The 17,315-nt window shown below is 44.8% G+C and overlaps 3 protein-coding genes across 8 annotated transcripts; 1 reads left to right on the top strand and 2 right to left on the bottom strand.

Annotated features, from left to right (window-relative positions):
• Positions 1–122: 122 nt before the first annotated feature.
• On the bottom strand, positions 123–7,613 carry LOC105702032. Of its 2 annotated transcripts, XM_012429250.2 has the most exons (7): positions 6,934–7,613; positions 5,106–5,313; positions 4,790–5,029; positions 3,812–3,898; positions 3,367–3,498; positions 3,030–3,181; positions 123–2,694 (listed from the first exon to the last, which is right to left on the bottom strand). In XM_012429250.2, coding segments are annotated over exons 1-7 (948 nt in total). In that variant the 5' UTR covers positions 6,936–7,613; the 3' UTR covers positions 123–2,567. The 2 variants fall into 2 exon arrangements, with proteins under 2 accessions (XP_012284673.1, XP_012284674.1); XM_012429251.2 differs by lacking the exon at positions 3,812–3,898.
• Positions 7,614–11,276: 3,663 nt separating this feature from the next.
• LOC105702036 (ras-related protein Rab-10) lies at positions 11,277–12,853 on the top strand. Its single transcript, XM_012429259.1, has 5 exons — positions 11,277–11,403; positions 11,559–11,619; positions 11,686–11,824; positions 11,965–12,054; positions 12,162–12,853. The coding sequence occupies exons 1-5, from the start codon at positions 11,277–11,279 to the stop codon at positions 12,345–12,347; spliced, it is 603 nt and encodes a 200-aa protein (XP_012284682.1). The 3' UTR covers positions 12,348–12,853.
• A 550-nt stretch (positions 12,854–13,403) lies between these two features.
• LOC105702034 (protein lifeguard 1) lies at positions 13,404–17,107 on the bottom strand. Of its 5 annotated transcripts, XM_012429256.2 has the most exons (8): positions 16,924–17,104; positions 16,548–16,663; positions 15,660–15,728; positions 15,528–15,591; positions 15,154–15,228; positions 14,874–15,060; positions 14,471–14,741; positions 13,404–14,384 (listed from the first exon to the last, which is right to left on the bottom strand). In XM_012429256.2, exons 6-8 carry the CDS (start codon positions 14,969–14,971, stop codon positions 14,025–14,027), a joined length of 729 nt encoding a protein of 242 aa, XP_012284679.1. In that variant the 5' UTR covers positions 14,972–15,060; positions 15,154–15,228; positions 15,528–15,591; positions 15,660–15,728; positions 16,548–16,663; positions 16,924–17,104; the 3' UTR covers positions 13,404–14,024. The 5 variants fall into 5 exon arrangements, with proteins under 5 accessions (XP_012284679.1, XP_012284676.1, XP_012284675.1 ...); XM_012429253.2 differs by lacking the exon at positions 15,528–15,591 and having other exon boundaries at positions 16,541–16,663; positions 16,924–17,107; XM_012429252.2 differs by lacking the exon at positions 15,528–15,591 and having other exon boundaries at positions 16,924–17,106.
• Positions 17,108–17,315: the final 208 nt, after the last annotated feature.

The following is a 17,315-nucleotide window of genomic DNA, read 5'->3' as shown; positions in this document are numbered from 1 at the left end:
GTAAGCTTCCTGGGATTGCTTGGTTGCTTCGCTTCCTTCCCTTCCACGTAGAGGTTCCTCTTCTCTCAGTAGTACTGCCGTGGTCATGGGAGTCGTCGTGGCATTGTTATTAGCCAGAGATTGCTGATGAGGGGAATCGACTTAAGTTATCTCGCTTTGGGGAAGGGAGGAGAGAGTAAAAATTTGATAATGACCTGCATGATGTTGAGGAGAAACATGAAGGCCAGGAGAGTCAGTGCACTCAACGCTGCTCCACTTCCGTGTCCCCCGCCTTTCCCTCCACCCTTGTATCCCCTAAAATATGATGTTATTATTGATGCGCCATTAATTATTAATTTATTCGTACCTTCTGTGGCCACTATCGTAGTAGTCCCCAGGTCCCATGTAGTGCGGTCCCATTTTCGAGACATGGTCAGAGCCCCCGAAATTGATCAATGATTTAAACGTCATCTGAAAGTCGTCGACGCGAGGTGTAATGACTCTATAAAAATTGGAATACCTGTTCGCGCACCTCTCTTAATATTTTTTCAAGTTCAGCCCCCGGAGTCAGTTCAGGAGATGAGATGAGTCAATCGGGCACCTTCCTCTGGCGAATCCCAAGGAGAGACTGTTTCGTCAGAAGGCACGTTGTGACACTTTTGTCAACGGCATGTCACGCATCGTGTCATCGTCCACCGTCATCGAGGATATTCATGCTCGTTGGGAACAAGGGAGGCGGAAATTTTTTCCAGTCTTTACCTCGTAGGACCCCTTGCTGTTATTATTTTTAATTATTCCCGCCTCTTGTTAGTGTTTCGACATCAAAATTTAAAGTCTCGGAGGAGAAGGCAGATAATACATCTGCTTGAATAAATTTTAATGTCGAGCTTACTTTTATTGATACCTACGAGGTACAATCATACTGCGCATACATACAACTTAAAGCTACGTGATATTAAGAGCTACGCCAAACTCCAGCCGTATATAATATATACAGTTGAATATTCCGCAAAATCGAACATCCTGAGATATTAACTCGTACGAATGTCGGGAGAGCCGCACCTCGACGGAGACAAGTTTTCTCGAATTTATGGGAACTCCTTCATTTTGCACTCCCTGACCCGGAGACATCCCGAGAATCGTTCACATGCCGTTATCAATAAGAGCACCGATTTTTGATAAGTGAACTGATTTTCGAGTGACGTCATAATTTTTAACGCAGTCTCTCATTGCAAAGGGAAATTGCTTTGTCTAACGTGTAACTACTTTGGCAACTTTTTCGGCAATTCTCTGTCTCCGAGCAGGATGTCCTCGAATTATTAAAAAAAACTGCCGGAATCGATTCTTTACATTGATTAAATTACCACTAATTTTCCCCCGCGAAAATGAGTCGCTAATGTACGTGGATGAGAGCACTCGAACAGTTACCAAAATTCCCGGCTTAAAGTGGGGTTACAGAAATTTCGATAATTACTCCAGCACGTCTGATAACATACGTTTAAACTATGGATAAATACGCGTATAAAAAATAAAAGCTGCAGCGCGGATGAAATATCAAGATTCCTGACCTGCCTTGACGGCGACCCTAGAACTGTGAAAAGCCCTAGAACCAAGCAGTATCTGAAATTGATTTTTGACGTGACGATATGTGCAAATTATTCGACTGTTCACTAAAAAAACGATAACGTGTACGTTCGGTATTACTTGAAGAAAGGAAATTAAATTTGGCAAGAAGCTCGACGTTCCCGAAATGTCGGACTTCCTTCGTCGTCCTGTCGGTATACTCAGGGCCCGGGGGTTCCACTCGCGCATTATCAATTAACATATTTAGGCTCAATAAATAACAATAAATATTATCAGCATAGCTATCTCGAGTTTTGGTTGAACCGAAATAATACGTAGAGGTTCGTCCAAGCTTCGAGTCTCGTTCAGTCTACTCGCTATGGTGAGAACTCCGTTGGCCATTACGTCGTATGATTTTTCTTGCCTATGAAAGATGAAACACCTCCGACATTCCGACGTATCTTTCCCTAGACGCAAAGGGTACGAGTATTAAATTTAATTGTTTCTACTTTAGGTACGCGGTCATTAGTTCGGATGACGGGAAAATTCGGCAAAGGTTTAACGTCCCGTTAAATACTTGCTGAATTTCCCGCCATCGGGCGGAGGACGAAATGGAGAAGCGACCTCGATCTTGAGCCTCGATTACGGATGAGAGAGGTCACGGAGTTGGTAGAGGTTCCCGAGTTATAAATAATGATAAACGTTCGCGGATCGTTAAACCGGAGTGAACGAGGAAGGAGACCGTCTCTCGTTCTCCCAAGAGGCTCTCCACTCTTCCAAGAGCTCTCTCCAGGAGTCTCGTCCATTGTGCCCGTTCTCCGGTCGGAAATGAATTTCGTTCTCGCTCGGGTCTCGACCCGAGCCTTTCGCGTAGGGAAAAGGGAAAAGAAGCGCAGAAATTAGCTTATTTCAATGGCCGTCGCGAGCGGGGCTCGGACTCGAGGGTGGACTCCTCGAAGAAACCGGAAGCGAGGACTGCCGTCAGGGTCCGAGCTGCGCCTCGAACTTCTTGGCCGGAAGTCGACTCAGACGGCGTTGCAGTCCAGGAAAAGCCTCCTGCAGTCTTCCCCGGAACGTCCGCGTCTCCCAGCCTCGTAGAGGGCCTCGAATCCGACGCCGCTCTGCCTCTGGAGGATGTAACTCGTCGCGTACCTGAAACCGGAAGTCGAGGAATCAGAGGACGTCGCGCGTCACGCGCCGAAGACGACTCTCATTGTCGCCCATTGTCTCCGGGACGAAGGAAAGAAAAAAAAAAGAAATAATCGTCGTCTAACGAAACCGCAATTTTCAGGACCAACTAACTCCACGAGGAAGGAAGGAATAACCATTATCCTGTTAATTCGACCATCTTGCAAGGCCAGGTGCAGACAAGGATCGCGGTACCTTGTGAATTACCTCAGAATTAATTTTAATTAACGCCGCGGACTTTTGAGCAGAGAGAAAATTCTGTATAATTTTCAAAGACTAGGGAAAGTCGTTTCACTTACGATCCGAGCTGGCAGAAAATCGAGGACGTTCCTTGGGTATCGGCCACGCACTCTGCACTGGCTTCGCAAAGAGCTCTCTCGGCGCATCCTCGTTGTCCCTCTTCTTCGGAACGGCCGACGTTACCGAATGTCTTCATCGATCGAACGTATCCCTGGATTAATAAGGAAAAATTATTCCAAAGTCTAAGGGTCTGCTGATAAAAAAAAAAAAAATCGCTCGATGACCTACTAGGAACGTCTCGTCTTATTTTTCGACGACTCGGTAAACTGATCTAATTCTTTTTTAGGTACATGTAATACTCCGTTGCAGCTGCGGCTGCCGTTGACAAATCATTACCTTGAGCATGGAAATGGAAGCCACGGCAGCCTCGGAAATGGTGTCTCTTCTGCCGAGGGAACGAGCTGCCAAGGACCGATGCGAAAAGGAGGTCTTCAGGGCGTCCAAGAGATTGATGACGATGCTGATGAACTGCGCGACAAAGTCCTTTCGTAGTAGAGCGAAGCCGACATTCGGGAGACGATTAAATAATACATCGAAGGGAATTCCCGAATCCGCGATGACACTTGACCCACGCTCGAGCATGCCAATGTACATAGACGTGCAAGAAAAAAATTGAAAAATCGAAGAAGCGACCACAGCGTGGAAGGCATGCCTAGCCAAGCGACTGTACAAACGTCGAATTTAATTCTTTTTTTTTTCTTCCAGAACATCTCAGTTGATTTTTCGCTTTAAATCGAATAGGTTGGAGATTTTCTATTTTTTTTTGGTTTTTGGTACTGACCTCGGTAGCCTGCTTAGCCATGACAGCAACCTGATCGGGATCTCTGCCCTGTCCTAGAAACGCGCCCAGCACCGCAGTCAATATGCCCTAAACATCCGACACCAGCCAAGTGCTCTAAGTCTACATGACCATCGTTATTTACAAGGGGGTTTAGCAACATTCGCGACATCTCCCAGACTCCGAAATAATTTATCATCGCCAACGAAAGCGCGACACCGAGTCCAGGACCGACTGGGAGACGTCGCGACTGTAGACAATGGTTCTTTCATTTAACATTTGTCCATTCTAGCTTTGTAGACAAACGAAGCGGTGAAAACGTGTGCGGGAAAAAGCGATCCGTGCGTGCCAGCGTATGTACGGAGCAAATGGAGCGAAACTCGAGGCTGCAGTTTGGAGTGGATTTTTAAGCGATAAAAAATAGGGAGACATCGTCGGCTTCACTTTGAGTGGGAACGCCGATTAAAGGGACTCGCGTTTGCTTGTTCGAACTTTAAGCCTCGATTGCAACCTGCGACCCGCTTTTCCGCGGAATATGGGTCGGCCCGTCTCGTTATACACGAGGGATATCCTAGTTTACTTTCTCGTGTAAAAACGAGGATCGCAGTCGCGCCAGTTTGACTTTCTCGAGGAGAGACGGCCTAGCCGAACTAATGCGGGAGTTGACTTTCTCACGGATGTCCCGTTCCGAAACGCAGCTTTAAAGACCAGGTTGCTCCCATTAGAAATTCAACCCTGCAGCGCCGAGTGCCCCTCGATTCCGAAATAAACGACCAAACGATAACTCGGAGTACTATCTTCCGTCGAGATATCCGGAACATGTCGTACTGACCGGAGGTTGGGCAAAAAAAATGGCCGGTGAAATTATTTCGATGAACATTGGTCGAGAATTTCTCGGCATTTTTCGGGCCAACCTCGGGACCAGATATTTACACGTTACCCCCAGGGGAGGACCCTGAAGAGATAGATCCTCGATTGTACCTGCATAGGACTGCTCTGGTTGTCGACCTTGTCGATGCCGTCGACGGACTGCTGGGGACCGCCCAAAATGGCAGTGAGGACCCTGAGACCCACCGACAAGAGGTTCGCCCAAGGACTTGCCGGGACCCCGTCGTCGACCTCGTTCTTGCTAGGTCCCGGCATTCCTCCGGACTGGCCCAACAACATCTGCATCAGCATCCCCAACATGTTCGACCAGGAGAACCCGCCGGCATTGCCCTCCTGGGTGTAAGAAAAAGTTATCATCGAAGGTCCCTCCAAACCAAGTCAGATAAAAAGAGGTCTAATTCATTCCTACCTGAATCTGGTTCGTGCTGATGTCGTCCAGGTCGTCGAGGGCCACCTTCTTCATGGCATTCGGCTTTTCTGCGAACTTCCTGTCATCTCTGACCTGCTGGTACTGTTGTGGGTACTGAGGGGAATACTGAGGAGGTTGCGGTAATGCGGCTGCTTGTCCCATGACAAGTACCGCAAGGCATAGCGAGAAGTATTGCGTGGACTTCAACCTGAAATACAGGGCAGAAAATAGAAATTCAAAGATCCAAAGAGTTTAACCGTGGAATCGGTGGAGTTCGATTGTCTCTTGATAGAGACGAAAGAAAGAAATGTTCCTTTTCCAGAATTCCAACCAAAATTCCCTAATGGAGGGAACGAGAGCCAAATGGAGTAGCTACGTCGAAGATGAGTCAGAGGACCGATGACATGATCTCAATCGGAATTTCGAAAATGTTCCTGGAAGGTTCGAAACTTTCTCCCTGCATCTCTCCTCGTCATCGACAGAGGACATCTCTCCCACGCGTCATTTCTAGACCGAGCATCCGGATCGCCGAACTTCGATGACCCTATTCTCGATCGAAAATTGACTGGAAGTCAAAGCGTTACTTTCCGACTATCTATGCGTCTTCAGGATTTTAGATCGCAAAGGGAGGAGCCTTGACCGCGAAAGTGTGTCATGGCGGTTAAGGCCATCCCGACAAGAGCACGACGATCGCTCGTTAGCCCACTTCCGATCGGCAGTTTATTGAACTCACCGCAAGACCGTTACTCGAAAAGGCGGTCGCGACCTACTGTCGCCGTGTCTTCGACTCCTACAGGTCGAGGGAAAGAGAAATAACCATCCAACGAGGAGAAAAAGAGAGAGGGGCTTGACCCTACTTTCCTATACCCCGAACAAATTGTTCCCGAATGCGTGCGGCAACTAAGAAAAGAAGTTTCAATCGAATCAGGAAGATTTTCCATATGAACACGCGACCTTTTTATAAAATAATTTTTATTCCAATTGATTAACTGCCCTACAAAATGCTCCCATGGCCGGAAATTTGGAGCGGAGGTTTCATGAAATCCTGTTTAATTTTTTGTCAGATCATTCGAGTCGATAAGTGAATTATTACATTTTTAAAGGACCGAGTATGTAAATTGTTAAGATGGCGCCGGAATTGCGGAGCAAAAGTCGCCCTCGAAGACTTACCGGTCATGTAGGCAAAGAACGGACGGACCCCATGATTTTGCGGATAACTGAAAAATACGGATGCCCCACGGAAACGGTACACGGTCCAACGAAAAAATCAGAAACGAGTTTCTAACTGTACCCTCGCACCTGCCCAGGGCATTCGCTACCTGTTCCCGAGCGAGATCATCTTCCCAACCTGTACCCGTACCTCTACCTGTACGGGATCGTAACCCCAGTTCCCGTTTCCGTAAAAACACGGTCCAGAACTGTCCGGCAAAAATTCCCTCGTCCCTCTTTCAACCTCTAAGAAAATTTCTAACGACGCTCTTTTTCTTTCCTCGGGCGATTTCCGCTAAACTTGCGGAGGACATGTCCTATGCAGGCATCGAAGTCTCCGAGAGAGTCACCGCGGTCCACGCGAGAACGTATAAGTTCTGTCATTCAACGCCATTAAAAATATTTCACAATAATTATTCGCCTTGTGTCTTGAGCCTCTCTTAAATTAATCCACGTTTATAAGGAATAATTAACCGTAAACGTAAGTGGAAACGAGATGGTGAACGAAGGAGACCGCGTCCGAATTCTGAAGCTTACCGACACTCGCGCGACTTAATTGTTAACAATTATTGGAATTAGGTGGGTGTGTGCCGAGATGGAAAAAGTCGTTCGTACTCACATCGTATCGTGCAGGTGGGTTACCGTGACACTGACTCCGTTCTGAAGATGAAATTCCTCGGTGGGTCTTCTATATAGCCTGCGCCGATCGTGGGGGTAAACCGCTCCTCCAATGGCCGGTCACCTTTGCCACTATTTTCAAGGGAACCAGCCAATCGGGCAGACCGGTCGCGGATACTCGGGGATCTACTTAGAGCGCATCTTTTCCTTTGATTTTGCAACCTCGGCCAAGCCGAGGGTCCCTCTTTTCTTTTCGGTCCTCGCACCGAAGATCGTTCCGCTCGACGAGAGGCGTCTCTTTTGAGTTGCGTGCCTCCAGCATCGTTCCGAACTACGAGGAACAGGAGGAATTGAGGAAATGCCCGTCAAGACAACTGCGTTTCCTCTGTCCACATTTTCCCGCATGTTACATATGAAATAAATGTTCATCTCCGCACTTGGTCTCCTCAAAACCCAAATAATCGAAATCCATCTCCATAATTCATTTGATGCCATTTTGACACTGGAATGATCTAAAAGGAAAAAAAAAATAACGCCAGAGGAGTTGTTTCCCTAATTTTAATTTAATGGCTAATTAAATGCTCAAGGGGTCATGCAGGCGTTGGGGTTACTGGTAATCGTTAATTAGTCGGCACGTTTTCCTCGTACTTTCCTTTCGAGAATGTAGAATAGGAGATTCCGAGGGTCGTCGGTTCGTTTTCATTCTCGGATAATTGTCGAGGATCGTTCTGCCAGCCGGCTGCGTTCCCGTTCGTACACAAGAGGAGTTAACCGGTGATTCTTCTCACGCTTAATGCAACGTCTTCGTTATTAGTTACGGAATGTAGGTGGCCCTGAAAAACACATCGAATTTTCAGGAACGAGGACATCGACGAACCGTGCGGACGAAATTGTAGACCGGGCTGTGGGGTCGCGATAATGACGCCTTATCGTTAATAATATTCCCGAGATAGCACTCGTTTCTCTTGTCATACTTTCCTTTCGATGGAAGGAAACGTGAGCAACTCTTCGGCTCGAGGAGTCGTGCCTTCTGGAACCTCCTCGAGAAAAGACAACCGGAACAACCTACAATTCCACGTATGCGACTCTCGGCCGAATTGAAAGTGCAACAAACGATCGCGGCCTGTATGCGTAATTAAGTCATTAGCGCTCCGCAATCCGTAAATCTGCGGAAAGCCGATAATTAAAAAAGGAGAACCTAAGTACGAGGAGTATGTAAATTATTTGGCAAGTATATATAAATGAATAATATATAATATTTAAAGTAAGAAAGTACGGAGACTGCACTTCAAGCTCCATTGACGATTTCAGGTGCGATCAGGTGAGCCGTTGGCCTCGTTTCACCGATGATGAGAACGGAAGTTAAAGTTCTGTCGGATGTCCTGTGAGAGAAAATTCCATTCCAGCCATTTCGTTTCGAATTCATCTTCCTTGCTTTCTGGCCAGCCTAAATCGTCACTACGTCATTCCTCGAGTGACTGTGGTCAGTTTTTGCGGCATCTCGTAGCGTGCAAGTGCATCCTCCAGTGTGATACTTTCCTACCCATCAATACACCTCTTCGGCATTCCTCGGCAGTGCTCAAGGCGCTACAAGTTTCTTCATCCTCCTCTTCTTTTCATCTCCGCACTTTGCACGGGTCCCTGCATCCGCGTCCCGTTCTTCCTGGCCCGTGAAAAAGCGAGGAGTGTCCGGGTAATGTCGCAATTACGCAGGCCATTTCTGGACCAGTCCTGTCGGAGGGTGAAAAGCCGTGAATGTAAAAGAGCAAAATTGTAAAAAATAAAAAATTAACAAAAAATCCAGGGGGGATGGTTTTGTTGCTGGTCCGTTTCCAAGGCACCGCCTTGCTCGTAATTCCTGCCAGAAGGTGACTTCGAGGAGGTACCTTCCACTTCGAAGTTCCAGTTCTTGCTCGAGATTTTTCACGGAAAGAGCCCGGGATTAGTAGAGCCGAGTAAACCGCCATTCATCATAACTGTTTCGGTAGCGGGATGCTGCATGTACTCTTCTTGTTAGACCGATATCACTAATCGTTCGTGTAAGGTACACCGCTGGGGCACCTCGGATGTGCGCAAACTCGTTCGCCGATCTGGGTAACGAGGAAAATTCGAAATCGCGAGATCTGACCATGCAAAAATGTTGTCATTAATATAATTAAGGGCGGTATAATTGCACTTTAAGAAGGAAGTGCTTACATCGCACTGGGCCCAAAAGAATCGCTTTCGTGCACCTTCATTCCTGCATGACCGTGTACTTTTCTTGGCACGAGCACTCGTAGCCATTGTATGTAATAATAGCTGTCACCCCACACATAAGACCGTGCTAACGACCATATAGAACCTGAGAAATCCGGGATACGAGGTGTTGAACTTGCGCATAATCGCGGATCCCCACCCGGAAGCAACTGTGCGACTTTGGGCCTTATCTGCGCAGTGACCTTAAAACAAGGAAGATCAGATTTTTTTTCTAGGTAGCGTTTTAATAATTAATAAAATCCCATCCGCCAGAATGCAGGCGCTAGCAAGACGTCCGATAAGGTCCTGACTAAGAACGTGATTACGATCGTAGAACGTAACGACACCCGTCGAACTGGAAATAGTAACCCGCTATCCGACCTTTGCCACTGACACAGAAAGGCACTCGATCGAATGCGAGAAGGCACTCTTCGAAACAAGTCACTTGCGCGGTGAGTGTAATGCATCCCAGGAAGGCCCCTCGGCTCGAAACGAGAAGGCCCGACCGAGAGTGCCTTCTTAAGATCGCATTCGATCGCGTCCATTAACTCGAGTAATCGAATTTACGATAGCGGAGATTGGATTGCTTCTGCAGTCTCCCAGAGACAATGCCCTGAAACGTCCCAAAACCCCTAAGACTAAACATTTCGGTCCGTCAATAAAGAACCACATTGGCTCGCGTCTACGAGGGACGGCTAGCCGTGTAGTCATTGCCTTTATTTACGGAAAAGCCTCTCATAACGAGCGTCGCATTACCGATCAACTCGTGTAGCAGGTGCAGGACGCGCCGCGGAAGGCTCCTCGGGGACCTTCTCTCCCCGGGCGACCGCAACTTCCTCCGTACCGAGCATAGAAGAGTGCCGTTACAGCTATTCGACACAGAAAACCGGCTAGCGGGACTCGCACGCCCGATTTACATAATGATCTGTGCACGAGTACTCGCAATGTCGACGCTGGCGGGCCCCGAGGGCCTCCAGATGGCTCGCGCCCCGTTGGGTCGTCCGGGGCCTTGGCGTGGGGGTACGGACCGCGTACGACCTTGCTCGAAATTCCTCTCTAATCTACCGATCGCGGTCGGCTAAGTCTACGAGGAATCTGACCCAGAGCCAGCGATATTGCTGCGACCACGAGGGGCACTTGCATAAGCGCAACAGCCATTAAACGTGCTCGAAATCCCTGGTTGATTCTGCCAGTACTCTGACAACGTTTGGATGTACAATGATTTTCTTACCCAGTCGACGTCTCGTCATTTAAATTGGATGTCTGGTTAGATTATAATGAAAAGCAGTTTTCCAAACTAGTATCCAATGATTTCCAAGTATAGCTCTATTCAGCTTGGCATAAACGTTCCGAATGTGAAGCACACCGAAGACTCCGTTGGACAACAGACGGCAAAATCAAGGCTGTGACTCGTCGAATCCGGGGAACCCACTAACTTGGTTTACGGTACATTGAGCATTGAGGTCAGGATTGTTCACTGTAAAATAAATAACGATCCATCAAACTAAAGTCGCTCGTAGAGAAGGAACGGTTGACTGAGCGAAGTGCGCAATCGCAACGAGTGTCGCAACTTCCCTCTGTCTGTAAATAATTACTATTAACTATGATCCTGTATGCAATTGCGAGATGAGCTTCTTGTTCCCCTCTGATTTCCTGGAATGCTCCCACATCTTCGACATTGGAACCAAAATCTCTGTCGAAAATTCGTTCTTCATCCGTCGCGAATGAACCGCCATCTGTCCGCGGATGCTCGAGACTGGTGATACCAACGCTTATCTTCCGCCATCTTCCTTCTTATCCTTTGGTTTCCTTCGAAGGTAAGGCGGGTCGATTATCGGCTGGGTAAGGTGCTAATTTTTCTGCCCGGTGACTTTGTCAAGGCCGGTGTCAGTCTCAAATAGTTTTCTTATTGGCCTTTAGCATCTGTGCTCGTAGTCCGTAGCGTATACAGATCGAAATACAGAGGCACGAGTACCCGTAGCTAGTCCGTAGTCGTGCAACGTTCGATGTCCATACTAGAATTAGGAATACCCGGTCTCGTTGGTTATCGGTTATACGTCCATTACCCCATTTTTTTCCACCCCCGCGATATCGCTGAATAATCGTGAAATGGCGAAAAAGACTTACGACTTGCTCTTTAAATTGTTGCTCATTGGGGATTCCGGCGTTGGGAAAACTTGTATATTGTTCAGATTTTCAGACGACGCTTATTCGTCCACCTTCATTTCTACCATAGGTGAGGCCCTGATCGTTCGCGAGTGTCCTTTCCTTAGTTTCCTGCAATTGTAAATTCTACGGTGTTAGACTCTCTTTAATAGGCTATACAACTAGTGCCTATACCATTTTGTTCACATGTAAATGGTACGACACTGTTCTTTTTTTTCTTTTTAGGTATCGATTTCAAAATTAAGACCGTGGATTTGAGAGGAAAAAAAATCAAGTTACAAATATGGTTAGTATCGAGAATTCTTGTATGTCACATAAAATATTTATTTACTTAGAACTACCGTTGTTTTAGGGACACCGCGGGTCAAGAGAGATTCCACACGATAACTACGTCGTACTACAGAGGTGCAATGGGTATTATGCTCGTTTATGATATCACCAACGAGAAGACCTTTGAAAATATTGTCAAATGGTTGAGGAACATCGACGAAGTAAGTACGTCGATCATACGAAATTCGTACCAACTGTGTACTGGGCATGCAATCGACGAAAAGTACCGTTAAAGTATGTTCGCCGAAATGTGACCGAACCAGTGATAACATTTACTTTATTGCAATTCTTACACCACCAGCATGCCAATGAGGATGTAGAAAAAATGATATTGGGAAATAAATGCGACATGGAGAATAAACGTGCCGTCAGTACAGAAAGGGGCGAGGCCGTGAGTTAAACAAGTTATTATTCGTGACAATTGCGTTAATAGCAATGATATGGTTTCAACGGAAAGCATAAAGTGATGACATTCATTGAAAATAGATTAATTTCTAGGTGGCAAGAGAGCACGGGGTAAGATTTATGGAAACATCTGCAAAGTCAAACATCAACATAGACCGAGCATTCAGCGAGTTGGCGGAGGCAATTTTAGAGAAAACCCACGGAAGAGAACCGCAAGACGCTGTCGATCGTGTGACAGTGGATCGAAAAGTAGAAAGAAGTTCCAATCGGTGCTGCTAACTTAATACTATTTATTTTAACGACGTATTATAAGCCATGTATCGACTCGTGCCAGTTTGATTAGACTTGTGTATAGAGTTAGAGCGTACGTGTCACCGTTTACTGCTATTTTTACATCGTTTTTACTAAAATCGAATACCACGGCTTCTCAAGAGTCACGCTTTTCAGCCGGTGCGTTCTGTTAATCGGTTGAGGTAACTTCTCGACGACCGAACACGCAAGATTCCCATAAGATCGAATATCATCGTCTATACCGTAACGCTTATTGCGATTTTCACAAGAACTTTTATATCTGAATCTCGTATTAAATCACAAGACTGCGTTGCATACGTGTTTATTGTACGCGCACAATGTCTAAGCTCCATCGCTTTGCGGTACGAATCACTCTGGCGTGCACGACCTGTCTGTAGTGGTACATTTAGCGATGGTTTTGGGACGTTTAGTTGGACTGTATCCACGGCATTGGTATAAGAAAAAAAAAAATAATAACTAACGATATCCCAAGACGATTAGCGTTCATTAATTCGCAAGCCTCGAGACGCGAAAGGAGATTGCAATTTGTTGCCATACGTGTGAAAAGCGCTTTTGTTAATTCAGGATTATGGCTGTGTCGGATCGGATGAATGAATGTCTGAATATCAGAGATTTTGAGGCCCGCAATCAGGATGCCCATGTGTCAGAAAAAGTAGAATTTCCCGCTTACTCCATTTAGGTTCTAAATAATTTGGAGACGTCACCGTGGGGGTTGCAAAATGTATATAAGCGTCAATCAACTTACAGTCAATGATCGGCGCAATTACAAATGCCTGTATCCGTTTATTCGAATTAACCGAAATCCGAATGTCCGAGGGGTCGTCGATATTTCAGACATTTGGATGCCGAGCACAGACCCGTTTACTTGAAATCGGTACAAACGTGAGTGTTCGGCACGTGGTCGAAGGAGACAGAGTGGCTTTTGTCCTGAATTTTAAGTGAAACACTTAAAGCTAACAGTTTCTACCCTGGTTGCTGTAAGACTAATTTACCATAAAATACATACGTACACTACTTCGTCGGTTCTTTTATCTTCCATTTTATTTCTTGAATATTCCATATCCGTTGAAACATCAAACTACGCTTAATTCTAATTACATCGTACTCTTTATGACCGAGTGACTAAAAGTTTTCGCGGTGTTTGCGAGGAACCCCAAGATGCATACAATCCAATGAGCTTTTTACGCTTTTTATCATTAAATATCAAGATAAATATACTTTATTATAGAATGGGTAAAACAAGTAAGGAACGTCATCATTTACAAAATTCAGTGAAATGCCACGCACGTAATCGATGACAGAATCAGTGCTTTCATACAATTCGCGAATGTAATGAATATATGAAAGGGATAAATGAACGATATATTATTAGGTAACGTGAAAGAGTACAACGAGCTTAGAAAATAAGGCAATCTAACTAAAGCTATAACGCTTGGAACTAGGTGGTTTTAAAACCCATTCTCCCGTCATCAGTCCTTTCTTATGGAAAATGTACCGCTTGCTTTATGACTTTCTGCAAGGCTTTTGAGTCGCGTGCTTTCTCTGAGCCATAGCGGAATCAAAATTTACGCACATATCGTATAAACATCCTTTGTAAGTTTTGGATTAAGCAGCTGCAAAGTGACTTTTGCCGTCTTATTTTTGCTAATCCCGGGACGCTCCAATTATGGTCAGGATGTACAAGAAGATATTGACGACATCGAGGTAGAGGCTCAAAGCTGCGAAGATGTACTCCTCGGGTGAGATGGAGTACTTGTGCTTACCGCCCATCATCATTTGGGTATCGTAAACTAAATATACCGAGAACAAAAGCGCCCCTAACGAACCGTAAACCAAGGACATGATTTTACCGGGGAAGATTATTGCCAGTATTCCAAAGAGGAGGAGAACGAAAACGGACATGAAAAGAATGGTATGCAATACCGTGAAGTCGATTTTGGTAACGAAGGCGAAGATTGTTAGCGCAAGGCAAATTGCAGCTGTGATCCCGACTGCCATTAAAACCTGAACAGGGAAAAAAATAAAATAGTTATAAATGCAATGCCATTTTCGGTATTTCTTAATAGCTTATAAAGAAATTCTATACATACTTCTTCCGCTTTGTACAAAGATGATGCTATGGACAGGAGTAAACCCTCCGCCAATGTAAACATTAATAAGAAGATGAAGTTCATCGGCGACTTTCTTCTAACACTGGTACAGCAAGCCATCGAAATCAGTAGGACAAAAGTTATAATGAAAGATATCCAAAACAGTTCCGGATGTCGACGAACCCACAAATTGGTGGGCTTGTGATACAAAACCAAAGTAATCATCGACAATGTTATTAACAGTTGACACATCAGAATCAGGTACACTTTCCTAGAAGAGAAGAAAATAAAAAGTTTGTTTATTTATCAAAGTTCATCACTGCGCGGTCAAACTTCAGTAAAGATACTTGAAGCCAAATTGGTTTGAAACTAAAGGTTGAGGTTAAGTAGTAGAATTTCTTACCTGATAAATCCTCGTCTTATGGTGTCATTACTGAATTCAAACCCCTTGACCTCCCCTTGATCCTGTGCAGGATCATCTGCATAATTCGAGCCGTACATTCCAGGCTGTGGTTGGCCCCCAAAAGGAACTCCTGCAGGGGGTGGCACTTGGCCGTAAGGAGGAGCACCTGGTGGAACGAAACCTGGTCCTAAGAGGATAAATAACCAAAAATAAGGATATTTGTATTTCAATAATGAGTGATATTATTAAAAGCTGTATATAAATGTATTCTATATTTTACCTGGAGGGGGTCCACCTCCGTAAGGTGGGGGATATCCGGGGTATCCGGGATTATGGCTTGGAATTGGACCTGGACCTATAATAAGAATTATAAATTAGGTAAATTTATGATAGATTAATTGTAAAATTTCACGTGTGTTAATGACTCTTTGCTGCAGTGCGTACAATGGCTTTGCACACAAATTATTCAAATCGCATAAAAGTTCCTGATAGCATAGAATGTTATGTAATATTAATTATAGATTTTTTCATGGATGCTAAATTACATTAAAAAAACCAGCTACACAAACCGAACGTTGTATCACACCCTTATTACCACTTATCTATAATCTGTCATTTACAATTTTATCAAGCACAAGATATCACTTTGCTAACCTAAGAGTACATCGCAACTAATTTTTATGCGATGAAAATATAACGAGTCACCACCCTATGGAATCTGTGGGTTCATTTGTGAAATATTACCAATTTACAAAGGTAATTCTAATGGTAATAAGAGATCGAAACCTTGTTGTCCTGGATAGTATCCACCACCAGGATTGTTCTGCCACGACGTCATCTTATTGTACGCTTAAGCTGAAAAATAATGTAGCGTTATCACGTTGAATACAGGACCAGGACGAACAACAACAATGATGGGAGTGACGACAGTGACAACTGTGAATAAAAACGACTGGAATCCTTTAATACATAAACAGTAACAAAAAAGCAATTGCGTATTTACAATACTACAATTTAAGAAACAAATAAAAGCATGACGATGTAATCATTGCCTCGCATTAACTTTACTTAATATTTTTCTCAGCAATAATGAACAGTTAAATATAAAACTCATAACCAGGAATACTTGACCAACCAAATATTACATTTGACTATTTCGATTAGCTCATTTCAAATGAATTATGCCTTCCAGTTAAATAGGCATTCTTAATTTCCATCACGAAGGTATATCGAATTTTCAAAATACCCTAGGTATTATATTACGGTGATGCGTCATTTTTAAGATAAGAACCAGATAATACTTTCCCCCTAACCTTGGAACTCCTTCCTAGAAGCTATCAACCTCAATTCTTATAAACCACTCAGATATAGAGCACACCTCATCAAGTATGAATTTAATTCATCTTATCTTACGCCACCATTACATTGACGATTTTAGATTGCAAGAGAAATTATTTTACAGAACGTCTTTCCAATATAGGTGAACCTCGACATAACCTTAACGTATCGCGTAAGAAAAACGTAATCCCGCTTGCCGAATACGTCGAAGATCCATAAAATGATATCATCAAAAATTAGATTAGTCTCAGATAAAACGTGCGTTTCTAAGGATCTAGTAAATGACCGAAACGTTGCGACATTATCGAATGTGCAGGTAAATGAATTACGTCTTACGAAACGTCCTTGTAACGTAGATGAACTTCTCTCACTCGTCCGGCAAAGGTAGTGGCTTTTACCTCCCACGTAACGCGCAAACAACCGGCAACTGGCAAAACTTGGTACTTCCGTATCTAATCAAGAAAAAGAGGATGCGTCAGCAGGCACAGGTTGAAGCAGGGAAAGTAAAAATTTAGGGCAACGTCACGTAGGCTGCTCTCTCGATACCGACAGCAATGCCAACAGTTTTTGACAGCTAATTGACCAAGGAGGAAAATCATATCACGCAGCCGTATAGAAATACATACACGACGGCGCGATGCGTCATCCGTACGTTCTGGAAAGCGACAATCAATTGGTAGATTCGAGCGAGTAAAGATTATTATTTATTTACCTTTGAGCGGACTGTCGGCGTCCCAGTCGAGAGAATACTAAACCGACACGGAGGAATTAACCACAAGCGCGACCGGAATGCAAATACTGAATCGCGTTCTACGTCGAACCCGTCACTTAGCGTCACGAAAATACGACTAAATCCATCAAGCCCACAGCCTAACGGAACCAACTGGAAGTTTCCCACAGATTGTATTGATTGATAATGAACAGAGTAGCAAAATACTTCTTGATTCGCATCTGTCTGGAGCCGCTGCCATCTAGCAGCCGAGCAACGAAACCGGTCCAGACATAGCATAGACTCGATCCCTGTTCCCCGATGTGCCATTCTCTCGTCGAAGGTAATTCATGGAGAATTATTTTCCGCGACTTGTGAGATGCGTCACGAGGTGC

This window comes from Orussus abietinus, unplaced genomic scaffold (assembly GCF_000612105.2).
Source record: "Orussus abietinus isolate OABI.00-Male unplaced genomic scaffold, Oabi_2.0 scaffold46, whole genome shotgun sequence".
NCBI classification, from domain to species: Eukaryota; Metazoa; Arthropoda; class Insecta; order Hymenoptera; family Orussidae; genus Orussus; species Orussus abietinus.
This window is presented reverse-complemented; position numbering and strand designations above follow the sequence as displayed.